This window comes from Gopherus evgoodei, chromosome 3 (assembly GCF_007399415.2).
Source record: "Gopherus evgoodei ecotype Sinaloan lineage chromosome 3, rGopEvg1_v1.p, whole genome shotgun sequence".
Classification (NCBI taxonomy): Eukaryota; Metazoa; Chordata; order Testudines; family Testudinidae; genus Gopherus; species Gopherus evgoodei.
This window is the reverse complement of record NC_044324.1, coordinates 101,276,261-101,303,344: the sequence shown is the minus strand read 5'-3', so window position 1 is coordinate 101,303,344 and position 27,084 is coordinate 101,276,261. Positions and strand designations below refer to the sequence as shown.

The following is a 27,084-nucleotide window of genomic DNA, read 5'->3' as shown; positions in this document are numbered from 1 at the left end:
TGCGTTTTTCATGGCCATGAATTTGGTAGGGCCCTACCTATGCACTAAATGAGGTGGAGATCCGGTGGAGAAAATAGTATGTGATTATGTAATTAAAGATTTATAATAATCACAAGGGGGGCAAATTAAGGTTGCACGGAAACCTTTATTCTGTTATTTATAACTTCTAAGTGACATGATGTTGCAACTTTATTGTTACTGTAATGTAAGTTTTGGACCTAGTACATTTAAAATATGTTCCACTGACATTCGAGCTAGGACTCTTAATCCTTTAAAATGAATTTTTTTTTTTTTTTTTTTTTTTTTTTTTACTTTGAAGGCTTTCAACATGTCTGTGACTTGAAGTTTATTAAAAGCCCATTTTTGCTGCTGTTACATTTTTGTATGTTAAAATAATCTTGTGACATTGCATTATTATGTACTGGAATAATATTCCATTTTGTCACATTTGTGTCCAAATTATTAATAAAACACCAGTCTTACAAATAACTTTAGTTTTTTTAAAGAGTAAGGATTCCAGCACAAACATATATGGCATAGGTTTATGAAACACTGATGTAAGTCACAGATCGGCAGATGCAGAAAGGCATACATGCAATTATTTATTACTGATATTTCATCTTCTAATATGTGTGTTATTATACAAGCTGGGGCCTCTGATTAAAATCAGGGCCTTCTCAGGCTAAGTGCTGCATAAACATGGATATAGTTGCAGTCCCTCCCCCTCAAAAAGTACAGTCTAAAAATATGAGTAAAGTATGAGGGGAAGGGGTGAAAGGTAGACCATCAAATATATACATTTTCATTACATGAATACCATTTTAGATGTGTGAATTTATTTGCTGGTTTTTTAGTTTTATAATGACATAAAAATTATTGACTTTCCCCAACTGCAGCTCAGCTGCCTGTCTGCCCTTTTGCCCAGCCATTAAGGTTTTACTGCTTCCTTTCATGCATTTTATATAGACATTAAATACTATGTTATCAAATTTAAAACTCATGTTTGACACAATTTAAGGTCCCTGAGTTGGTGGAGCCCACCTATATGCAAAACTGAGAGTCTACATTTTTGAATGCTTTGGGCTAATTCACTTTATGGTTTTACATACTATTATTTTTATCTTATCATCAACAAGGGATGTGGACTAGAAAGTACACAAAAAAGCCATGATCTCCAGAATAATGGGCAAAACTTACCCCTATTATAATTCCTTAGAGAGAAGAGTTCTTTCTATGAGTTAAAAGCTGAAATGACTACTAAGAATGGATGTATTTTTTCTGTTTTGTTCTGTTTTCTTAAGGAGTTGGAGCAGCAATTTGAAAAGGAGAAACTACATCTGGAAGGGGATAAGAATCAGCTTAGACAGCAGTTGGAAAATATGAGGGAAGAACTGACGACAAAGCTGACTTCGGCCAATCAGGAGGCAAGAATTTTCTTAGTCAAATCAGCTCACTGTCATATGCGTTAGCCCACATTTAATCAGTAATGATAGCTTATTCAACTAATTTTATGAATTGGATATTAGACTGAGTCAATGCTGTGGGGCCTTTTTTAGCTCATTGTCTATTTAACGTGAGTATTCTCAAAATATAATTCACTTGACCACTGTCGAAGTGTGATTTTTTTTCTTTTTTCAGTATATTTTCCTACAAATTAGTGTAGTAAAAGGAAAGGAAACTAAGGTACAAAACTATGATGTAAACAGCTCCATTTATCTCTAATCTGCTCATGTGCAAATCAAGTACGGTACTTACTAAATTTCCATGTACAATATACTTCAAGAGGTAATTAAACAGAAAAGGCCAATCTTTTTGGTGACCCAAATTACGGTAATTTGTTTACTGTAAACTGTGGCTAATTTCACAGCATGCAGATCCTTTTTAACGTTTCCTGGAAAAGAAGAATTGAACTCTTTTATTTCCAGTAATAAAATTATCCATTATGATACAATATATAGTAATGTATTCCAGGCTATCTTAATATAGTTTTAGTTTGTATTTAAAATGTGACAAATTGGCGGTTTCAGTCAATTTCTTAGTAAGTTAAATGTCTGCGTTTACATCCAACCAAGTCTTGACAGAGAAACTCCCGGAGATGGTTCTTTCAGGTCAGACATAGTACACTGCTTTTCATTGCTGGATACTCCTGAACTCTGGCATTACTGAACAGTTATGGGAATGAATATCTTTGCCAGTAGTTGCAGCCTTTTGAGATTGGGAATGGAAGCTTGATCTCTCTCTTGCCAGTTTGAAGGCGTACCAGAATGCCACTGAGCTGGCTGCTTTAATTTTATCTCAGTATAAAAATAATTTTCAAGTTGCTAACATAATCACTTGTGGTATTTGTTTATTTTGCCACTTCAGTAGAAAGCTTCCTTATCTCCTTATAGTGCTCCATGGGAGACACTTTCATGCTGTCATTCCAATTTGGTTTTCTTGTTCCTGTTTTTAAGCTTGGAAAATATGATTATCTCTCAGTAACAGAAGCTAAAACCTTCTATATTAAATTTAATTCTTACATTTTTTTGCGTATGTGTTCATATCAGGGGTCAACTAAGTAGAGCTGAAGGGGCTGAAATTTTTATTTAGTGAGAATTCACCTTCATTATCCAGCTGCTACCAAACAGGAAATATCACATTTCAAAACAGATTATCATTCTTTATTTAGAAAACACAAGTCTAATCCATTAGAGTAGCTAGTTTACTTTATTCTAAGTTTTCCTTTCTTGTCTTGACTTAGTAAGTACAAGAGACTGGTGCTCTGCTTACAACAATAATTTACTTCCAGACTTTCATAGGCAAAACTGAGAAAGGGTTTTTAAGAGGTACAATGCTGCATTTATTTTCTGTAATTAGTACAACACTGAATATTTACTGATGCAGAAGAAACTTTCTTGCCAGTTACATCCTTTTATTTTGTCTCTAACATTCCTGTTAATATGTTTACATTTTAATAATATTTTGGCTCTTTACCTAAAGGGAAGTATATATTATTACCCTTTCTCTTCATAATGCCATCTGTCTGTTAGTCATGGCCAAAGATAGCAACTCACTCATGACCCTAGATCAGGGGTCGGCAACCTTTCAGAAGTGCTGTGCCGAGTCTTCCTTTATTCACTCTAAGTTAAGGTTTCGCGTGCCAGTAATACATTTTAACATTTTTAGACGGCCTCTTTCTATAAGTCTATAATATATAACTAAACTATTGTTGTCTGTAAAGTAAATAAGCTTTTTAAAATGTTTAAAACGCTTCACTTAAAATTAAATTAAAATGCAGAGCCCCCCAGACCGGTAGCCAGGACCTGGACAGCGTGAGTGCCGCTGAAAATCAGCTTGTGTGCCGCCTTCGGCACCTGTGCCATAGGTTGCCTACCCCTGCTCTAGAATGTTCATAAAGACAGGCAATGTAGGTGAAGTAATATCTTCTTTTGGACAAATTTCTGTTGGTGAAGAGAGAAGCTTTCAAACTTACAGAGAGATCTTCTTCAGGTCTGGGCTCTGTGCAAGAAGAGCTCTGTGTAAAATCATAAGCTTGTCTCTTTCACCAACTGAAGTTGATCCAATAAAATATATTACCTCACCTACCTTGTCGCTTTATTGTCCTACAAACATAGAGATCACATGCAGTCCCAGGTTATTGAAGTGTTACAGTTTCATCATATGTCTGTGTGCTACACAGTGTGAAAGCACGTTGATATGTTAAAGAAGTGTTGAAATGTGAAGGTGGTAAGCAGCAACGTATACATTTACAGCAGGAACAGGCAGCGTACCAGATTATGAAACTGATATAGAATCAAGTAATACATTACCTTGAAAAAGCTTATTTTAAGAGAGCTCCATAATTTCAAAACACCATCATTTGTAACACATAATTCATTGATAAGCAATTATCTTTCGATAGCTTTGAATAACTTAGGACCTATTTGGAGGAAAAAAGAGATCATGTGACTACTTCTGTATCTAATATTGTAGAGGTGCCAAATAATTAACTTTTGTGTCACCATGTCAATTATAAACCAGTATTGTCAGGGATTTCTGAGAAGTAGTAAAAAGTTGTTTCAAACTGAAACTTTACCAACCAGGTATGCAATATACCAGAAGCCAGTGTATCGTTATACAGTACTTTTAATTTTTTGTATTTAATGTTTCCTTGGGAACAGTTGAGAAACAGAGTTGGTCTTACTGTTTTTGAGCAGCCATGCAAAATAGTAGTGTGCCATTCATCCCTCTGCAAAATAAAAACAATTTATTTCCTCCATGGTAACCCGATTATACTCAGGCAGAACTATGGATTTTGGGTAGAGTTAGGGAAATATTTCTTTGAAATACACCCTGAACTTAGCTGACTCTTTTTAGTGTGTGTGTGTGTGTGTGTGTGTGTGTGTGTGTGTGTGTGTGTGTGTGTGTGTGTGTGTGTGTGTGTGTGTGTGTGTGTGTGTGTGTGTGTGAGAGAGAGAGAGAGATGGTAGTGGAAAGCGGGCATCTTTAAGGTCTGTCCTTTACTCTCCTGTTGCAGAAGTGGAGCCCTTCAGCATAGCTGCTGTCTTAATTAAAGTTGAGATTCACATGTATCCCCAAATCAGAGGGCCCATTGTCACAGGCTTTGTGAGGTTGAAACACTAGTGCTCTACAGAAAATCAGAAATATCTTGCATCTATTGATTAGATAACTTGTTAAAATAGGAGAGAAATAAAAGAAGAAATATACTTGTTTTTACATGTTTTCAGAAATTGTTTGCTTTTTTCTAACATGATCTTTGCCATTTTTAGCTGCTAGTCACAACTGATCCTCTTTGTGTCTTTTATTTCATAATGTTTATAAAGAGACCAAGTTATTGACAATTAAAAATAAGCTATTGTTTATAAAAAGTAATATATGTTAGAAAAGGAGAGAGAGAATGAGAGCAGAGAAACAGCTCTTTTCATTTTGCCTCTTGCATAATAAAGTAAATTTGCATTTTTGTTTTAATGTTTTATTTCTTTAGCTTCAGCTCCATCAGTACTAACCGAAGAGATTTCTCCATTGCTTCTGACAGATAGGTAGCTTTACCAATGAAAATAAGGCCTTCTGGTACCTCCTGTTTCTGCTCTTTACTCATCTCAGCACTTGTCTTTCTCCTTCCACTTTTTTTTTTGGACTGCCTCAAATAGAGTCAGATATGTACAGAGCACTTAAGTTCTTTAATTTTTTATTCATCTTCCTTGTTTCTCAATTTAATTTTCTTGGCTGCATCTCTAAGGGATGACTGAAGTAAAGAAGATAATGGGCAAGAAAGCAGTTAAGTAGAAAAACCATAGTCTTATAGTTTGAGCTTATCCTTGGCCACCTTGGAAACACTTTTTACTTCCTGCCACAAGGCCCTGTGTAACCCTTAAGGACCTGGGCAGATAACTGGCTTCTTACCTGGAATCTGAGACAAAGTGAATATTATGACAAGGAGGCCCCCGCAGAAAAGCCTGATGTTACTTTTTTTTTAAACCAATGGTCCAGGGCAGATAAGAGACTAATGCAGTTTTCCTGTTATATTAGGCTTTTAAAAGAAGTCCCATCCCACCAAGAGGGATAACAGTTATAGTGTTCGTCAACTATAGATCTTAAAATGTTGTACAAAGGTGAATATGTATCATTATTTCTATTTTATATTTGGAGAAACTAAGGCACAGAGAGATGAAGTTACTTGCTGTGTGACACTGAACAAGTCAGTGCACCTTTCTGTTCCTCAGTCTCTCCATCTGTAAACTAAGGGTAATGATACATCTGTGTAATTGGTTCACCAGCTTTGATAGTAGTGCTGCTCTAGACTCTGTCATTGCCTATCAGTAGAGTTAGTTCCAGAAGATACCGGTAGTTGGAAACATAAGGGACAGAAAGTAGTTTCTCATCAGTGACATCCTAATCAGGGATCCCTGAATGTTTGCTTTTTTCTGAAAGGGCTAAGAGATCATTTTCACAAACTATAAATATTGACTGGACTCAAGAGCAACAGCACTAAATTGTTTCCATAGTGCAAATATAGTTCCATGAGTTTGCTTTGTTGCTTGAATTGCAACCAGAGGGCAGTATTGAAACTACAGTAAGCAAAATTTAATTATTCAGATTGAAATTTCTCTAGGATGCCAAGGTTAATGCTGTGCTTGTTGCAAAAATTGTTTTGGGATTTTGTAAGGACAACTAGTATTCAGGGCTTCGGTTTTACATTATTTTCAAAAGATTACAGGCACTTTCAGTAACATCTTTATCACTATGCTTGATCATTGGTTTGTTATTGCCTCAGATGAAAAATCGTCTCCTAATGAATCAAAAGTACAATCTCCTGTGACATCTAGGTTTCCTTCGAGATTTCTATCCAGTTGTGAATTAGACAAAACTCTGTTTAGTTAATACATCATCACTCATCATTCTGATTTTGATTAACACTTTTTTCCAGCTAACTAATTCAACAGTGTTTTTATTGTTCCTGAGACAAGGTGGGTGAGGAAATATCTTTTACTGGACCAACTTCTGTTGGTGAGAAAAACAAGCTTTTGAGCCACAGAGAGTACTTGTACAGGTATGAGAAAGAAACTTCCACCTTTCATTTTGCTGTGATACTGGGACAGATTGTTTAGCATATGTAGTTAAGTATGTGTTGTAATCAACTATTCCAGATAGAGTGCCTATTAATACCTCTGCAGTCATAGGACAAAAAGAGGAGGTTATAGATTGTTGTAATAAGCCATAAATACAGTGTTTCTGTTCAGTCCATGATTTTTGGTGTCTAGCAGAGTAATGAATATGGCTAGCCCCCAGACTCGTCTTTTGAAAGAGTTGAGCAGGATTCCTTTGAGGGTGCGAACTGATAGGTCACTTTATGAAGTGTGTTCACTCATAGGTGAATAAGGTTTTTTTGTCTTGTCATTTTATTGTGTGAGTTCATTTGAGATCGTAGTGATTGTCTGGTTTCACTCACATAGTTTTTGGGGCATTTAGTGCACTGGATGAAGTATACCACAGGTTTGATAGGCATATGTAGGATCTATGGATCTTGGAAGGTGTGTTTGGGTTGGGGGATTGTTAATTTACATGGCTGCAACTACACATCATTATTCCTAGCATTCTTGGACTCAGCTGGCTTTTAGTTTTTCATTTGTTTCAATTTCTAATACATTTTTAATAAAAATAACAACTAAGGAAACCAAGAGACTAAGAAGCAAAGAGAGACCCAGAACAGGAGGAGCTGAGGTGCCTTCTTTTCATTGATACTACTGCGTGGGTATCAAAATTTATGAGAAAAACCTAGATAGGATATGGAAGTCCAGAAAACAAATTACTAATAACTGATCATCTTTTCCTCTTTAATGTTGAGGAAAAATACCAATAACATGTAAATATATATCTTAATTCTGTGCCCCAAATATTGAAGCCAAGTTTACTCATATTTGTAAAATAAATATTTGTGGACTACTATGTCACATTGCTCAGGGTTAACGATTGCATGCAGTAACTCCTCACTTAATGTTGTCGTTATGTTCCTGAAATATGTGACTTTAGGTGAAACAATGTTAAGTGAATCCAGTTTCCCCATAAGAATTAATATAAATGAGGGGGCTCTCTCTCTCTCTCTCTCACCCACACACACACACGTTTTAAACAAACAATTTAATACTGGTACACAGTGATGATGATTGTGAAGTTTGGTTGAGGTAGAGGAATCAGAGGGTGGGATATTTCCCTTACTGCTAAATGATGAACTAGCAATTGGCTGAGCCCTCAAGGGTTAACTCTCTCACTCTGCAAGGCAGCAGGAATGGAGGGAGATATGCACATTTCCGTTAAGTACACTGCCTTGTTAATTAGATCAGCTTGCTGAGACCACAGCTGCTGCAAGCTTCCTTGGTCCTGAGCCCTGCTCTATGGAAGATGGGGTAAGTGGGGTTCAGGAGCAGGGGGGAGGGGGACACCCTGACATCAGCCCCCCTCTTCCTCCCCTCCCCCCCAGCACAGCAAGCAGGAGTCTCGAGGAGCAGCTCCAAGGCAGAGGGCAGGAGCAGCACATGGCAGTGGGGGGAGGGACACAGCTGAACTGCAGGCAGCTGCTGCACAGGGAACTTAGGGGAGCGGGGAGCTGCTAGGGGGCTGCTGGTCCACCCTGGTTCCAAGTCCCCACCAGCTAGCTGCAGCGGGCTGCTCTTCCTGCAAGCAGTAGACATAGCAGGCAGCTGCCAAACTACGTTAGAAAGGAGCATTACACAACTTTAAACGAGCATGTTCCCTAATTGATCAACAACGTAACTACGAAACAACATTAACCGGGATGACTTTAAGTGAGAAGTTGCTGTATTTCGTACTGTATACTTGAAATGGAGGAATTCTTAAGGTCACCATTAGATCCTTTTCTCTTTAATTTCTTAACTTCTAACAATTTGAAGTTTTTTTCAAATGAATTTAATATAACATTCTTGTAGTGTGTTAGATTTTTTGGTATTAAAATGTGCCCTGATTAATGGTTAAAATACGTGACGTAAGGGGGTGGAATTCTCTGTGTCTGTTGCTTGGTCAGGGGCTTTTCTGAGCGGTTCACTCAGTCTTCCATCACTTTTATTCCTTTGGCTGCTCTTTTTGCTGTAGCTTAAGTTCCGCTTGGTGATTCTCCTGTTCCCCAACCTTCCACTCAGCTTCTGCTCAGACCCTGGGGCCACAACCAAGTTTCACCCTTCCCCTCTGTCTTTGCTAGCCTTTTGACAGAGGATGAAAGTCCCATTGATATTTCACCTGTTCCCTGCTGCCCCCGCTCATGATTGTTGCTGCTTCTGCGGGGACTCTCCTGAGTACTTCACCTGCTAATCCTTCCCCCCTGCCCCGCCCTCGTTGTTGCACCTATCATTGGGCCAATGTGACCTGTGCTGTTCTCTCACTCTGCTGTCTAAAGCTACCAGGTCCCAGGGATCACCTTGGTGTCATGTTTTCAGTTCAGTCTTTTTTGCCTTAACTTCCTTAATACAACAGCATTGAACTATGACACCTTGCTTACAAAAAGTGAGACCAGGCTCAAGAGGAGTAGAACAGCACCTGCTATGCTTTCACAGTGAGAAGGAGGACAGGGAGTCTAGCAACAGTGAAATGGGGGAGGAGAGGGAAGGAATGAGCTAGCACCCAGAGAACAAGACCATATTTGGTCAAAATGAGAGTTGGGGACAGGCAGAAACAGATTGCAGGTGCAAAGTGGCCCAGGCAATACCAACGGCCAACCCATTTTTCGTATGTTCTTACCTCAATTCTTTGCTATGTATCCCTAGTTCAGTCCCTAAATTCCACACCCCATTTCAGAGCACCACTACTTCTTGGACTCTTACTGCTTGTCTGGGTGCCACCCTGACAGTTTGACCCCCAGAACACTCTAACATGAGCCTTTTCTATTTGTATTCTGTAAAATTCCTCACAAAATGTTTCAATGTGTAGGTTTGGATACCTTTTCCTTTAAAGGTATTCAGTTAATCATACAAATATTGTAAATTTAAATATGTAGGAGGAATTCTGCCTGTCAGTACATGAAAATAGTCATATTAAAGAGAAAATCTGATTTACAAGGAAGAGAATAGTATTCACTAAAGTAAAACCCTTAGGCTATGTATACATAGGGATCAAAAACTCGTGCCTGGCCCTGGCTTGTGGGGCTCTGACTCCAGGGTTGAAAAATCGCTGCATAGATGCTCAGGCCCAGGCTGAAGCCCGAGCTCCAAGACCCTGCAAGGGAGGAGGATCCTGGATCCTGATCTCCAGCCTGAACCCAAATGTCTGCACACTGATTTTTTTTAGCCCCCAGCCTGAGTCCTGCCAGCCTGAGTCAGCTGACCTGGGCCAGCTTTTGCCATGTGATGGGTCTTTTATGCTTGTGTAGATGTATCCTGAAAGTGAAAGATATGAGGCTGATTTTGTTTGGTTGCCATTAGTAATAATTATGAATATATTGTATTTCTTTATATTGTAGTTGTGTCGTCTACAAGACCTAGTAAGAAAAAGTGAACAGGGCCTTGGTACTGCAGAAGGACACATCTCCAGTCTTCAGGAAACCCAGGAAATACTCCAAAAAGAACTAGAGTTAACCAGAGCAAGGCTGAGAGAGACCACGGATTCATTGTATAATGTTGAGGTAACCACATGATGGGGAAAGCAAATGATTTAAAACACAATTAGTGTTTTCTGACTGTTTTTTAAATGTCAAGACCTGATATAACGTATATATTAAACAAGTGGCTTCATATAGCCCTATTAAAAAAAAGTTGATTTTCTTTTTTTGTTTTCCATTTCAAGTCCTAAGACATAAAAATTAGATATGAATATTTTAAGGGGTCCTTTCTGTTATTAACTGAGTGTTGCTACAAATACATCTTTCTCTAGCTAATTGAAATAGTACTGTAAACAACTCTGAGTAGCTGTATTGGAGCTAGAATTTTGTGTTTAACTCTTGTCGATTTTCACTTCATGTGCACTCAGACAATGAAATAATGAACATTTAATTGACATGTCCTTTTTTAAAGTTTTCTTTTTAAAAGTGGAAAATATCTGTAAAAGACTGAGTAAGAAAGTTTCAGCAAGCATATGTGCAAAGGTTCACAATTATTGTAGAGTGAAAAAAGGTGTTAGGAATATTCCTTCTCTTGAAACTGAATTCAAGAAAAAAACAGTTATAATGTTTGGTAAATCTCTGAGTTAGTCTGTAATATAAACATGTAATTTTTTTTGTTGTCTTGTGAACTAAATTTGCTATAGGATTTGCATCTTAAATTATGTGTGCGCGTATGTATGTGAAAAGACTCCTTGCCCCTTCAGTTAATTTCCTTATAAAAACCTACTGAGGCATCACAGAAATGTAGGCTATTTAGAGACCAATTTCCTTATTGTGTACTGTCATATTTTCTTTCCACTAATTTTTATTGAAAAGGAAAACAGCATTTTCAGCATTTATTTGGTTTTGTTGTTTATTCCCTATCTAAAATCATAATTCCCTATTTGTGATGTCATACATGGTTGCTATGGAAAATATCCTTTACAGAGAAAATCATGTAGGCAGATGCTTAACTTTAAATGTGAATAATCCCATCCCCTATTTAGTAAAATGCTTGTCTTTGCCAGGGCCCAATGTATAAGATTAAAAGATCCAATGTACAGGTTGCTAGTTTAGTACTAACATCTTTTTTGTTCCAACTTGTAACTTTCAGATAACCACTGTGCATTCAGAAAGAATAAGCATCTGAAATTTAAATGTTCACATTTAAGGAATGGTTAGTACTACAATTGTCTCAGCAGGTTTTAGAATGTATTGGTTAGAGAAGAGCGAATACTGCAAAAAATGTGCCATGAATATTCATTAAATAAAAAAAAAACTGCCGATACTCTCCATGTGCTTTGTGTGTTGGCTTTTCATAAGTAAAGCAAATGCTGCTGGCAGGAATGTTTACTGATGAAGTTTAAGTAAATATTTCAGAATGTTCACAGAAAATGAATTTTGAATTCCTCATTACAAGTGTCCACCACAAATCTTGATTATTATAATTATGCCTTGCCAGGCAAGGAACAGAAAAACATACCATATGAAGTTTGTATCTGATCAAAAGAGCTCAAATTTTGAATTTCAAGTGCTGAATAATTGCAGCCAACTGCTCACATATGATACATACACATATGATACATACAAAGAAACATTACTTGCGTAAATAATTCCTTGAAAAATTTCAAATAAGTACTAAATTAAAAAAAATATTTTTGTCAGAAATGTAACAACAGAAGCATGATTCAGATCAAATATTTGTGGAACTGAAAATAACAACGAAAACCATCTTCATTAGGAGTCAGATTTTTTAATTATTTTATTAATTATTTTATACTTTAACCATGTTAAAATAAGGCACCTGAAACAAGTGTTTAATGACCAAAAATGTCAATTCCAGTTGTATACACTGGCAGGAATTTTATTTTGATTCAGAGAAAGATTTCTGTTAAAACATTTTTATTGCAGCTGGTGAGTCTCTTATAAAGTTTATATTTTCAGGGGGAACTAGAACAGGAGAGACAGCAGCATGAAGCAAAGATTTCTGCCATGAGGGAAGAGGAGAAGATGAAAGTTGACAGAATGGCTCGTGACCTAGAAATAAAATGGACAGAAAATCTTCGGCAAGTGTGTTTTCTTTGTTTTAAATAGGAAAGAAAAGCATGCATTAAATGCAACAAGTCATTATTAATGCAATGTACAGCAAAGATTTTTGTAATTATATATGCGTTTCAAATTCATTTCTCAATAAATGCTTCTTAATTTTTATTTTTATGAAAGGCTAGATCGTGTTTTAGTTATGTTACTTTTGCTTTCAGACAGGAATGTAGTAAACTTCGTGAAGAGTTGAGGCTTCAGCATGAAGAGGATAAAAAGGCAGCCATGACTCAGCTCTTGCAACTGAAAGAACGTGAAAAAAATGCTGCCAGGGATGGATGGCAAAAAAAAGTGGAAGATCTTTTAGACCAGGTAACTAGAATGGCTAGTTCAGTATCAGAGGAATGTTATAATTTGGATTTAGGCTGCTGATGGTTTACTACTGACTAATTGTATGAAAGCAGTATAAAACTTGTTTCTAGGCATAATTTGGATGATGGTAACTCATTACAGATTACTCAAAAATAACAATACTGATTAATGAGAAATTTTTTCTTAGTCATTAAAATGATGAGAAAGAGTATACTCTTTTTCCTTGTGTTACTGAACATGAAGAAACTGTTTTCATTTCTTTGGTATTCTTATCCACGCTCTGGATTTCTGGCGCTCTACCGATTAATGTTTCTTGTTGTAGGTATTTATGTATGTTATATTGCTTACTTAGTTTTGTAATTATTTGGAGGTATCATACATGTTTACATTGATGGTACAGTAGAAACCATTAAAAAAGTCAAAATTCTCCAATTATCAGTATCACCGCACATTTACTACAGCTATCTCCTGCCCTAAATATACGGGGGAAACTATAGTAATCTCAGCTGCTACTGTGTGGTAATCTTTGTAAATGCTGGCTTTTTAATCGCAGCTACTGTGTGTATTCATGCTAATATTTACTATAATACAGTGCTTTCCCCCTGTTAAATCATTCACACACATTCTTTGTTTTATACTTTCTTGCAATACCAGTATTGGATGAAAAATAAGGAAAAGAGAAGGACAAACATAATTTTAATGACAGAAAGGAATAGCTTTTTGGAAATGATTTAATAAACACATGTTATTTTTGTGCCTGTATTGTGACTGCTTCAGCTATGGCTTCAACTTTGAGAGCTCAAAAACTTAAGTGTGCAGTTTTGTGCTCGCAATTAATTTTGGGTGCGTATGTTAGTATTTCCCCATCTAATTACCTGATTTTATATACTGTAGGAAAGTTAAGTTTGTAAATGCTATCATTTGTGCCCATAAAGTTGGAGGCTTCTGAACATCTTGATCTAAATTATTTTTTTACAGCTTTGATGTAATCAAGGACTTTTGTTTCTCATTTTTTAGTTCATTCTCATTTTGAGTAGTATTATTTTCGAAGGCTCATTTATTCCCATTTTTTCAGCTTGTAAGTGTCACATTCTTAGTTACATTCCCAAAAGGAGCTCAATTTAAAAAGTGGTACATCAGCCAAAACATGTTAAACTTTGTGTGGGTTTTTTATTTGTGTTAAAAAATACTTCATTATGTTTAAGATACTTAACAAGATGTGTTGTAATTAGGGCTGTCAATTAAATCACAGTTAACTCATGCAATTAACTAAAAAAATTATTGTGATTAAAAAAATTAATCATGAGGAATCGCCGTTTTAATCGGAGTGTTAACTGATATAGTACCAATTAAAATTTATTACATATTTTTGGATGCTTTTCTACATTTTTAAATATATTGATTTCAGTTACAACACAGAATACAAAGTGTACAGTGCTCAATTTATATTACTTTTGATTACAAATATTTGTACTGTAAAAATGACAAACAAAAGAAATAGTATTTTTCAATTCCCCTAGTACAAGTACTGTAGCACAATCTCTTTATCATGAAAGTGCAACTTACAAATGTAGATTTTTTTTTGTTACGTAACTGCACTCCATAACAAAGCAATGTAAAACTTTAGAGCTTACAAGTCCACTCAGTCCCACTTCTTGTTCATGCAATTGCTAATGTAAACAATTTTGTTTCTTTTTACCTGAGATGATGCTGCCCGCTGCTTATTTACAATGTCACCTGAAAGAAAAAAGTTTCACATGGCACTTTTGTAACCGGCATTGCATGGTATTTACGTGCCAGATATGCTAAACATTCATATGCCTCTTCATGCTTCGACCAGCATTCCAGAGGACATGCTTCCATGCCGATAACACTTGTTGTTTTTTAAAAATAGGTGTTAATTAAATTTGTGACTGACCTCCTTGGAAGAAAATTGTATGTCTCTTGTTCCATGGTTTTACTTGCATTCTGCCATATATTTTGTGTTATGGTAGTCTCAGATGATGACCCAGAACATGTTGTCTGATTTAAGAACACTTTCACTGCAGATTTGACAAAATACAAAGAAGGTACCAATGTAAGATTTCTAAAGATAGCTACAGTATTCAACCCAAGGTTTAAGAATCTGAAGTGCCTTCCAAAATCTGAGAGGGATGAGGTGTGGAGCATGCTTTCAGAAGCCTTAAAAGAGCAACACTCTGATGCAAAAACTACAGAACCCAAACCACCAAAAAAGAAAATCAGCCTTCTGCTGGTGGCATCTTACTCAGATGATGAAAATGAACATGCATTGGTCCGCACTGCTTTGGAGCGTTATTGAGCAGAACCGGTCATCAGCATGGCCGCATGTCCTTTGGAATGGTGGTTGAAGCATGAAGGGACATGAATCTTTAGCACGTTTGGCACATAAATATCTTGCGCCGCCGGCTACAACAATGCCATGCAAACCACTGTTCTCACTTTCGGGTGACATTGTAAACAAGAAGCGAGCAGCATTATTTCCTGCAAATGTAAACAAACTTGTTTCTCTTAGTATCAGAGGGTAGCCGTGTTAGTCTGGATCTGTAAAAGCAGCAAAGAATCCTGTGGCACCTTATAGACTAACAGACGTTTTGGAGCATGAGCTTTCGTGGGTGAATACCCACTTCCTCAGATGCATGTAATGGAAATATCCAGGGGCAGGTATATATATGTGTGCTAGCAAGCAAGCTAGAGATAACGAGGTCAGTTCAGTCAGGGAGGATGAGGCCCTGTTCTAGCAGTTGAGGTGTGAAAACCAAGAGAGGAGAAACTGGTTCTGTAATTGGCAAGCCATTTACAGTCTTTGTTCAATCCTGAGCTGATGGTGTCAAATTTGCAGATATTCACCCACGAAAGCTCATGCTCCAAAACGTCTGTTAGTCTATAAGGTGCCACAGGATTCTTTGCTGTTGTTTCTCTTAGTGATTGGCTGAACAAGAAGTAGGACTGAGTGGACTTGTAGGCTCTAAAGTTTTACAATGTTTTATTTTTGAATGCAGGTATTTTTGGTACATAATTTTATGTTTGTAAGTTCAGTTTTCATGATAAAGAGATTACACTATAGTATTTTTATTAAGTGATTTGAAAAGTACTATTTCTTTTGTTTTTTCACAGTGCAGATATTTGTAATAAAAAATAACATGAAATGAGATCTGTACACTTTTCTGAATCTGTTGTTTATGGTGGGTTTTTAATGAGAGGCAGGCTTTGGTTTCTGGTCTTCAAGAAAAAAAGTTGTTTGTTTGAGCAAAGGTTTGGGTCATAGCCATTTTGCTTCGTCCTACCTCAATTGTGTACTGCAATTCCCTGCTTGGAAATGATAAGGCTGTTTTTATAGATGGTAATGACAGTCAGGTCCCTTAACATTTACCACTGAGGAGTGTAAATGGGTTTTTAAGGAGGATATAAAGTCCCTTCACACTGCTAGAATGGTTTGAAGGAGCCTTAGGCTTGGTCGACACTGCGGGACTAGGTCAAATTTAGCTGCGTTAGGTCGATTTTAAAATGAATCTGTCCACACAACCAACCCTGTTCTGTCGACCTAAAGGGCTCTTAAAACTAATTTCTATACTCCTCCCCAACGAGGAGAGTAGTGCAAAAATTTACTTTGCTGGGTCAAATTTGTGGTAGTGCAAATGCAAATCAATGGTATTGGCCTCCAGGAGCTATCCCAGAGTGCTCCATTGAGACCGCTCTGGACAGCACTTTCAGCTCCGATACACTAGCCAGGTACACAGGAAAAGCCCCAGGAACTTTTGAATTTCATTTCCTGTTTGGTCAGTGTGGCGAATTCAGCAGCACAGGTGACCATGCAGTCCCCCAGAGTCATAGAACGTAAAATGTTTCTACACTTCCTTTATCTCCATTCCTGAGGTTATCACAGATTGGAAGGCGAAAAAAACGCACTCCCGATGACATGTTTTCCGAGCTCATGCAGTTCTCCTGCAGTGATAGGGCACAGCGTAATTCATGGAGGTATTCAGTGGCAGAGGCGAGGAAAGAATTACGTGAGTGTGAAGAACGGAGGCAGGGCACAATGCTGAGGCTAATGGGGGAGCAAACGGACACGATGAAGTGTCTGTTGAAGTTGCAGGAAAGCCAACAAGAGCACAGACCCCTGCTGCATCCACTGTATAACTGCCTCCTCTCCTCCCCATGTTCCACAGCCTCCTCACCCAGACGCCCAAGAACGCAGGGTGGGGAGGCTCCGGGCACCCAGACACTCCACTCCAGAGGATGGCCCAAGCCACAGAAGGCTGTCATTCAAACAGTTTGATTTTTAGTGTGGCTTCAATAAGCAATGTGGCCTTATCCTTCCCTCCTCCCCCACCCCACCCAGGCTACCTTGTCTGTTACCTCTCTCTCTTTTTTTTAATTAATAAAGAAAGAATGCATGGTTTCAAAACAATAGTTACTTTATTTCAAAGGAGGGATGGTTGGCTTACAGGGAATTAAAATCAACAAAAGGGGTGGGTTTGCATCAAGGAGAAACATACAACTGTCACACCAAAGCCTGGCCAGTCACGAAACTGATTTTCAAAGCCTCCCTGATGTGCAGCACGCCTTGCTGTGCTCTTCTAATTGCCCTGGTATCTGGGTGCTCAAAATCAGACGCCAGGTGCTTTGCCCCAACCTCCCACCCCACCATAAACGTCTTCCCCTTACTCTCACAGATATTATGGAGCACACAGCAAGCAGCAATAACAATGGGAATGTTGGTTGTGCTGAGGTAACCTAGGAAAAAAGGCCCAAAACGATTGTCTGCATTGCTTTCATGGAGGGAGGGGCGACTGACGACATGTACCCAAAGCCACCCACAAAAATGTTTTTGCTCCATCAGGCATTGGGGTTCCAATGGGCGTCGGAGACTGCAGGAATGGTGGTCTAGCTACTCACAGTGCACCATTCTGTAAGTCGATGCTAGCCATAGTAGTGAGGATGTACTCCGCCGACTTAATGCACGTCGTATAGATATACGCAATTGACTGTATAAAATCGATTTCTAAATATCGACTTCTATAAAATCAATCTAATTTCATAGTGTTAGACATATCCTTAATGTACATGAGAATTAGGCTCAGTGGTCTCCGTACTGAACTTTGATTTTTGGATGAACCTGTTGAGCTGTTTTCAATCTCAAAGCCTGAAAATCAAAGCTCAGGATGTATAGCTTAACTTTGATAATAGCAATCCTATCCCTTTAGTATTTTCTGTCATCTGTAGACCTGAAGGAGATGTATTTCCACATCTATGTCTGGATATCTATACTTTGCAACTAGCTATACTTTCAATATCACAAGAGGTACTTCTAGTACAGGACCCTTCCTTTTGATCTATTGACCTTGCTGAGGGTTATTACCATGGTTTTACTGGTTTTGGTTGTGGCCTTTTGAGAAGAGAGAATCTAAGTTTACCTGTTCCTGGGCAACTCACTAATTAGGTCTCCCTCGGGGTAGTAAGCAATCCAGGATACAGGCAAAGTGAATAGCTTTCCTACAGAAAAAAGGATTTGTGATAAACAAAGAAAAGAGTGTCCTGATCTCAGCTCAAAGGATGTAACATCTGAGGGTCAAACTCAACTCAACCAAAGACTATGGGTATGTCTACACTACAGTATTATTCCAATTTTACATAAAACAATTTTGTATAACAAATTGTATAAAGTCGAATGCACACGGCCACACTAAGAACATTAATTCGGCGGTGTATGTCCATGTACCGAGGCTAGCGTCGATTTCCGGAGCATTGCACTGTGGGTAGCTATCCCGTAGCTATCCCATAGTTCTCACAGTCTCCCCCGCCCATTGAAATTCTGGGTTGAGATCCCAATGCATGATGGTGCAAACTGTGTCGCAGGTGATTCTGGGTAAATGTCGTCACTCATTCCTTCCTCCGTGAAGGCAACAGCAGACAATCATTTCGCGCCCTTTTTCCCTGGATTGCCCTGGCAGACGCCATAGCATGGCAACCATGGAGCCCGTTTTGCCTTTTGTCACTCACGGGCTGATGATGACGATGGATAGCAGTCATATTGTACCGTCTGCCACCGGGGAGGGGAGGGAAGGGGAGAGGATGCTGCTATTCTTTGCCGCAGCACCGCATCTACCAGCAGCATGCAGTAGACATAGGCTGACATAAAAAAATCAAGAAACGATTTTTTTCCCTTTTCTTTCACAGGGTGGGAGAGGGGGGGTAAATTGACGATATATACCCTGAAACACCCCGGACAATGTGTTTGACCCTACAGGCATTGGGAGCTCAGCCAAGAATGTAAATGCTTTTCGGAGACTGCGGGGACTGTGAGATAGCTGGAGTCCTCAGTTCCCCCTCCTTCCCTCCATGAGCGTCCATTTGATTCTTTGGCTTTCCGTTACGCTTGTCACACAGCACTGTGCTGTGGCCTCTGTCTATCATAGCCTGGAGATTTTTTCAAATGCTTTCTCATTTCGTCTTCTGTAATGGAGCTGTGATAGAACAGATTTGTCTCCCCATAGAGCGATCAGATCCAGTATCTTCCGTACGGCCCATGCTGGAGCTCTTTTTGGATTTGGGACTGGATTGCCGCCCGTGCTGATCAGAGCTCCACGGTGGGCAAACAGGAAATGAAATTCAAAAGTTCACGGGGCTTTTCCTGTTTACCTGGCCAGTGCATCCGAGTTCGGATTGCTGTCCAGAGCAGTCACAATGGTGCACTGTGGGATACTGGCCGGAGGCCAATCCCGTCGATTTGCAGCCACACTAACCCTAATCTGATACGGTTATACCGATTTCAGCGCTACTCCTCTCGTCGGGGAGGAGTACAGAAACTGATTTAAAGAGCCCTTTATATCGATATAAAGGGCCTCCTTGTGTGGACGGCTGCAGTGTTAAATTGGTTTAATGCTACTAAAATCGGTTTAAACGCGTAGTGTAGACCAGGCCTGTATCTTAATCTCAGAAGAGAGCTGGAGGAAGATTGCAGGTATGATATATCTGCTAGCACCAACATGCTAAATCGTAATCAGAAAACATACAGTGGATCCACTTCGACACTTCAGCTATTATTGCAGTAATTAATAATAATAATTAAAATAATAATAATAATAGAGGCTCCAACCAATATCGGAGCACCATTGTGCTAGGCGCTGTACAGACATGTAGTAAGAAACACCCCTTGCTACAAAGATTTAAATATACCAGACAGATAAATCACAGAGAGGTAAAATGACTTTCTTAAGGTCTTCTAGCAGGTTAGTGGTTGAGCAAGGAATGGAACCTATATTTCCTCAATCTCAGGCTGGTATTTTATCTAATGGCCCACCCAGCCTTTCAAACCTGCAGACACTAGAGAGATTTCACATCCTCTCGCAACCATCAATCTCTGCCAAATTAAGCATCAGAGTGTTCCAGACTCTGTAATTTGATCCCTACTGTCATAAACAGATAGCTAAGGGTTAATGTTCTTTTACCTGTAAAGGGTTAACATCAGTAACCTGAAACACCTGACCAGAGGACCAATCAGGAAACAAGATTTTTTCAAATCTGGGTGGAGGGAAGTTTTGGGTGTGAGTTCTTTGTTCTTTGTCTTGTGTCTGTGCCCTCTCGGCTCTGAGAGTGATTTTTCTATCTCCAGGCTTTCTAATCTTCTGTTTCCAAGTTGTAAGTACAAGGATAGTAAGACAATAGGTTTATATTGGTTTTTTTTGTATTTACATGTGTGTAGTTGCTGGAATGTTTTAAATTGTATTCTTTTTGGATAAGGCTGTTTATTCATTTTTTTCCTTTAAGCAATTGACCCTGCATATTGTCACTTTGATACAGAGATCCTTTTAATGTCCTTTTTCATTCTTTTTATATAAAGCTTTCTTTTTAAGACCTGTTGGAGTTTTTCTTTAGTGGGGACTCCAGAGAATTGAGTCTGCAGCTCACCAGGGAATTGGTGGGGGGAAAAATCTCTTTGTGTTAGATTTACTAAGCCTGACTTTGCATACCCTCTGGGTGAGGGGGAGAGAGATTAGATCTCTCGGTACTTGTGTTTCCAGGGCTGGAAGCAGGGAATCTCCTAGGGTTGTCCAGGGAGGGGAGCCTGGGAGGAAGTAACAAGGAAACAAGGGGAGGGGGATATTTCCCTTTGTTGTAAAACTCATGGCATCTGAGTCTGGGGGTCCCCCAGGGAAGGTTTTGGGGAGACCACAGTGAGCTAGGCACTGTATAATTCCTAGCTGGTGGCAGCAAATACCAGGTCCAAGCTGGTAACTAAGCTTGGAGGTTTTTATGCTAACACCCATATTTTGGACGCTAAGGTCCAGATCTGGGAAGAAATGTTATGACACCTACAGACTCTAATGGACTATCCTATGTCAGAACCAGAAAGGATGCTAGTAATAAATAATACCAGTCTGCATGGATGGGGAGCACATTTGAAATCCCAAATGTCACAGTATGTTTGGTTCTTCTTCGAGTGATTGCTCATATCCATTCCAGTTAGGTGTGCACGCTGTGCGTGCACATTTGTCGGAAGACTTTTACCCTAGCACCTCCAGTGGGCCGGCAGGTCGCCCCCTAGAGTGGTGCCGGCATGGCGCTCGATATATACCCCTGCCGGCCCACCTGCTCCTCAGTTCCTTCTTACCACCGTGTCGGTCGTTGGAACTGTGGAGCGTGGCATAGCTGTCCTCCACGTCCCTAGCTCTCCTTTGTTTCATTGTTCTCATAGTTGTAGATAGTTGTAATGGTAGTTGGACTTCTCGTTATTGTTAACTTTTAGTGCATAACTGTATATACTTAGTTAGCGGGCTTGGGCTTTAGCCCTTTCCCGCACCCGGCACCGGGCCCATGCCTGGTTTGCTGGGGTTCAAACAGTGCTCGGCCTGCAAGAAGCCAATGCCAACGAGCGATCCCCACGACGCCTGTTTGAAGTGCCTGGGGGAATCGCACATTTCAGATAAGTGCCGCATCTGCAAGGCTTTTAAGCCTAGGACAAAGAAGGAGAGAGACCAGAGGTTAAGGACTCTCCTGATGGAAGCGGCACTTAACCCTGTGGCCCCGACGCAGAGCGCCGGCTCCGCTCCGGCACCGGACCGTGCCGGCTCCAGAAAGACACCCCAGGACTCGATGCAAGGCCCTCGACATCTGCCACTCCAACCTCACAGACTCAAGCAGGGCGCCCGGCATCTACCTCTGCCACGGCTCCGCCACCAGGGATTCCGTCGACTCCGGGCCCCGGAGGTCCATCGAGTCCGGTCCCTCATAGCTCCCCTATAAGATCCGGGGTTGAGCTGTTGGTCCCTTCGACACCCGAGACATTCGCTTCGGCGCGGGACCTAATTGCTCTGACGGAGCCCACGCTGCCTCAACCCCCGGTGCCTCTGGTGCGGGTTCTATCTAGAGGCAAGCCTGCGACCATGCGAGCGCCGTCTCCGGACTCGCCCAGCTGGCACCGATCCCCATCGAGGTCCCGGCACCGTGGTCGTTCTCGCTCCAGGCGCCGCTCGCAGTCCCGGCACCGCTCCCCACGGCGGTACCGGTCGTACTCGCGGCGCCAGTCATCTTCCAGGCGGTCTCGCTACTCCCGGCACTGGTCTGGATCGAGTCGCCACTACCAGCAGCGAGACTTGAGAAGCCGTTCTCCTCGGCGGTCAGCACCCGGGTCGACCTCCCGGCACTGTGCCGGTGGCAGGTCCCCGTCGCGGTCGACCTCCCGGCACCGCGCCGGTGGCAGGTCCCGGTCCCGATCCCGGCACCGGTACGATTCCCGGTACCGGTCCCCGGCACCGAGGAGGTCTTCGACGTCGAGGCCAAGGGAGCCCTATCAGCCCCGTTCGGCCCCACCATGTTCGTCCCGGCAGCCGTCTGTCCCATCGCAGGCACACAGCATGTACGCTCTGGACGCGGACAGGCCTGCTGCCCTCTTCCAAGACACCCCCCCCCCCCCGCAGGAACAGGGACCGCAACAGTGGGGCTTCTGGACGCCCTGGGCGTACCATCAGGCCCAGGGCTCTCAGCTCATTCCACCGCGACCAGCGACATCTGAGCGCCGGGCTCCGGAGACCTCGTTGTCTCACCCTCCCCCTTCTCCAACGGGGGAAGACCGGTCTAACCAGCAGGACCCTGAGCTCCCTCCGGGATCAGAGGCATTGGTACAGACGGAGCCCCCCCTGGACCCACTCCTACCGGGGGTCTCATCATCCTCCCCCGATGAGGCAGTGGTGGGAACGTCATCCTCCAGTCCTCCCCCACTCGACCTCAGGGCGCACCAGGACCTCCTCAGGCGTGTAGCGCAAAACATGAACTTGCAGGCTGAAGTGGTCTCAGAAATCGAAGATCCTGTGGTGAGCAGTCTCTCAGTGGATGCTCCCACCAGAGTCGCCCTTCCCTTCATTAGGACTATTCAAGCCAATGCCAATACCATCTGGCAGTCACCGGCTTCCATCCCTCCTGCTGCACGCGGGGTGGAACCAAAGGGTATGAGTATCTGCATGTCCAACCGCCCCCGTGGTCCCTCATCGTGCAGTCTGTGAACGAGAGGGAGCGCCACAGGCAGCAGGCCCCAGCACCGAAGTCCAAAGAGGTGAGGCGCATGGACCTGCTAGGCCGGAAGGTCTACTCAGCGGGCGCCCTCCAACTCCAGGGCACTCCTTAGCCGCTATGCCTATAACTCCTGGGTAGCGGCGGATAAGTTCAAGGAGTTGTTGCCTCAGGATGCGCGTCAAGAATTCGCTGCTATTCTTGATGAAGGCAAGAAGGTCGCGAGAACTTCATTGCAGGCATCCTTGGATGCAGTAGACTCGGCCGCCAGAACTCTGGCTTCTGGAGTTACCATGCGCCGCATCTCCTGGCTACAGGTTTCTGGCCTTCCTCCGGAGCTCCAATACACCATCCAGGATCTTCCGTTTGAAGGTCAGGGCCTGTTTTCAGAGAAGACTGACCCCAAGCTGAAAAGCCTGAAAGACAATAGGGTCATCATGCGCTCACTAGAGATGCACACTCCCGGGACACAGCGCAGGCCCTTCCGGCCTCAGCAGCAGCAGCGCTGGCCCTATCCCCCGCCCCGCCAGCGTCAAGACTTTAGCAGGTGCCGAAGCAGGAATGGCCGGCACAGACAATCGGGCAACCAAGGGGGGCAGAATCAGAACTCCTCTAAAGCCTCATCAGGCCCAAAACCTTCGTTTTGAAGGTGCGCCCGAGGACGCTGTACCAGTTTCCTCCATGGATCCGTCCCCTCCGTTTTCCAACCGTCTTTCGTTCTTCCTCCTGGCGTGGACCCAAATAACATCCGACCGATGGGTCTTACGCACAGTGCAAACGGGATACCGTCTACAATTTATTTCGCACCCTCCCTCCTGCCCCCCACCCTCATCCCTCTTCATGGACCCCTCTCACGAGCAAATCCTCCTTCAGGAGATGTGGACGCTTCTCGACAAAGGAGCCATAGAGGCGGTTCCAGAGAACAAAAAGGGCAAAGGGTTTTATTCCCGCTACTTTCTGATCCCCAAAGCCAAGGGAGGCCTCAGACCCATCCTAGACCTGCGGGAACTCAACAGATATGTGGTGAAGTTGAAATTCTGCATGGTATCCTTGGGGACCATTATCCCATCTCTGGATCCTGGAGACTGGTATGTCTCCCTCGACATGTAGGACGCTTATTTTCATATAGCCATTTTCCCGCAACACAGACGTTTCCTTCGGTTCGTGATCGACCGCCACCATTATCAATTTGCGGTCCTCCCGTTTGGCCTCTCCACGGTCCCGAGGGTATTCACGAAATGCATGGCTGTCGTCGTCGCCCATCTTCGACGCAGTCGCATACACGTATTCCCCTACCTCGACGACTGGCTGATTCGAGGCACATCAGAGTCGCAGATCCTCAACTATGTCCACACGGTCAGCAGACTCTTTGGAGATTTAGGCCTTATCCTCAACGTGGGCAAGTCCACTCTGCTTCCCACACAGAGGATAGAGTTCATTGGAGCCATTCTGGACTCCACCTTGGCCAGGGCCGTTCTGCCGCTGTCCAGGTTTCAGACGCTGTCGGCCATCATTCGGCGTCTACAGGCTGCTCCCTTGACCTCTATAAGGACGTGCCTAACCCTCTTAGGCCACATGGCGGCCTGCACCTTCGTTACGGATTATGCGCTGCTTCGCATGAGGCCCCTCCAGTCCTGACTTATTCAGCCAATACCGTCCGGCCAGGCATCTGCTGGACGTAGTTATCACCGTCCCCCGGGAGGTATTGGATTCCCTGCAGTGGTGGCTAGACCAGTCCGTGGTGTGTGCGGGGCTCCCGTTTCTTCCGCCCCAGCCCTCGGTGTCCATAACAACGGATGCCTCAGACCTGGGTTGTGGGGCCCACCTCGGAACCCTGAGGACACAGGGCCAGTGGTCTCCTCAGAAGGTGGCCCTCCACATCAACATATGGGAGTTGAGAGCGGTCCGCCTTGCTTGCCAAACGTTCTCCCATCAGCTTCAAGGTCGCTGTGTCTTGGTATTGACCGACAACACGACGACCATGTTCTATATCAACAAGCAGGGTGGCACGAGATCCTCTCCCCTATGTCAGGAGGCTCTGGGACTTTTGTATAGCCGACTCTATTCACCTCATGGCATCCTTTCTTCCCAGAGTATGGAACACGCTGGCGGACCTTCTGAGCAGATCCTTCCTTTCGCACGAATGGTCCCTTCGCCCGGACGTCGCCCACTCACTCTTCCAGAAGTGGAGTTGTCCCCGGATGGACCTCTTCGCGTCCGGAGGGAACAGGAAATGCCAGATGTTCTGCTCCTTTCAAGGCCGGGAACCAGGGTTGGTAGCGGATGTCTTTTTTTTCCGTGGACGACGCACCTGTTCTACGCATTCCCTCCGTTCCTTCTCATCCACAAGGTCCTTCTGAAAGTGCGCAGGGACAGGGCCCGCTTGATTATGATAGCTCCAGCGTGGCCCAGGCAACATTGGTATCCGATGTTGCTGGACCTGTCTCTAGCCGACCCAGTCCCCCTGCCCCTTCACCTGGACCTGATCACCCAGGACCACGGCAGGCTCCGTAACCCGGACCTCCAGTCTCTGCACCTCAAGGCGTGGCTCCTGCGTGGCTGACCAGGTCTGAGCTACGGTGCTCTACCCCAGTACGTCAAGTACTCCTGAGCAGCAGGAAACCTTCCACTAGAGCGACGTACTCGGCCAAGTGGAAGCGTTTCTCCTGTTGATGCTCGTAGAGGGGTTTCCTCCCTGCTGAGGTCTCTATCGTCAATATTCTAGATTACATCTGGTCCCTCAAGCAGCAGGGCCTGGCGATATCGTCCCTTCGGGTTCACCTGGCAGCTATCTCCACCTTTCACCCGGGGGGGAGATGGCCGTTCGGTTTTCTCTCACCCTATGGTGACCAGATTCCTAAAAGGATTAGAACGTCTCTACCCCCAGGTTCGACCCCCTGCCCCTACCTGGGATCTCAACCTGGTTCTGACTCGGCTCATGGGCCTGCCATTTGAGCTGTTAGCAACTTGCTCCCTGCTCTGTCTCTCCTGGAAGACTTCCTTCCTGGTGGCCATCGCCTCAACCAGACGGGTGTCGGAACTCCGGGCCCTCACGGTAGATCCCCCATATACGGTCTTCCATAAAGACAAGGTGCAGCTGAGGCCACACCCTGCCTTTCTCCCCAAGGTGGTCTCAGCCTTTCATGTCAACCAGGAGATCTTTCTCCCCGTCTTTTTCCCAAAGCCCCATTCGTCCCGCAGGGAGCAACAGCTCCACTCGCTTGATGTCCGCCAGGCACTCGCATTTTATGTGGAAAGGACCAAACCGTTCCGCAAATCCCCCCAGCTTTTTGTGGCGGTAGCAGACCGAATCAAAGGGCTACCCATTTCCTCACAGAGGATCTCCTCGTGGGTGACGTCCTGTATCAGGACCTGTTATGACTTGGCCCACATCCCTACGGGCCATGTTACTGCGCACTCCACCAGGGCGCAAGCATCATCGATGGCCTTCCTCGCCCACGTGCCCATCCAGGATATCTGTAGGGCGGCGACCTGGTCCTCCGTCCATACCTTCGCTTCCCATTATGCCTTGGTCCAGCAGTCCAGAGATGACGTGGCCTTCGGCTCTGCAGTGCTCCATGCCGCGACTTCTCACTCCGACCCCACCCCTAGGTAAGGCTTGGGATTCACCTAACTGGAATGGATATGAGCAATCACTCGAAGAAGAAGAAAAGACGGTTACTCACCTTTGTAACTGTTGTTCTTCGAGATGTGTTGCTCATATCCATTCCACACCTGCCCTCCTTCCCCACTGTCGGAGTAGCCGGCAAGAAGGAACTGAGGAGCGGGTGGGCCGGCAGGAGTATATATCGAGCGCCATGCCGGCGCCACTCTAAGGGGCGACATGCCGGCCCACTGGAGGTGCTAGGGTAAAAGTCTTCCTACGAACGTGCACGCGCGGCGCGCACACCTAACTGGAATGGATATGAGCAACACATCTCGAAGAACAACAGTTACAAAGGTGAGTGACCGTCTTTTCCAGGCAGGAACAAAGAAGAAGCAGTGATCCAGCTCACCTCATTGCATTTCTAAATGACAGTACACTACAAGCATTGTTCAAA

General features: G+C 43.1%; 1 protein-coding gene across 7 annotated transcripts in view; it reads left to right on the top strand.

Annotated features, from left to right (window-relative positions):
• FAM184A (family with sequence similarity 184 member A) overlaps positions 1–27,084 on the top strand; it is a 186,664-nt gene that overhangs the window by 88,307 nt on the left and 71,273 nt on the right. For all 7 annotated transcript variants that reach the window (XR_003999579.1, XM_030556200.1, XM_030556202.1 and 4 more), the window contains exons 6-9: positions 1,302–1,424; positions 9,968–10,129; positions 12,029–12,150; positions 12,346–12,496. Coding sequence is in view for 6 of the 7 variants with exons in the window: in XM_030556200.1 (XP_030412060.1) it covers positions 1,302–1,424; positions 9,968–10,129; positions 12,029–12,150; positions 12,346–12,496 (558 nt within the window). In the remaining variant the exon portion in view is untranslated. The remainder of the gene's footprint in view (positions 1–1,301; positions 1,425–9,967; positions 10,130–12,028; positions 12,151–12,345; positions 12,497–27,084) is intronic.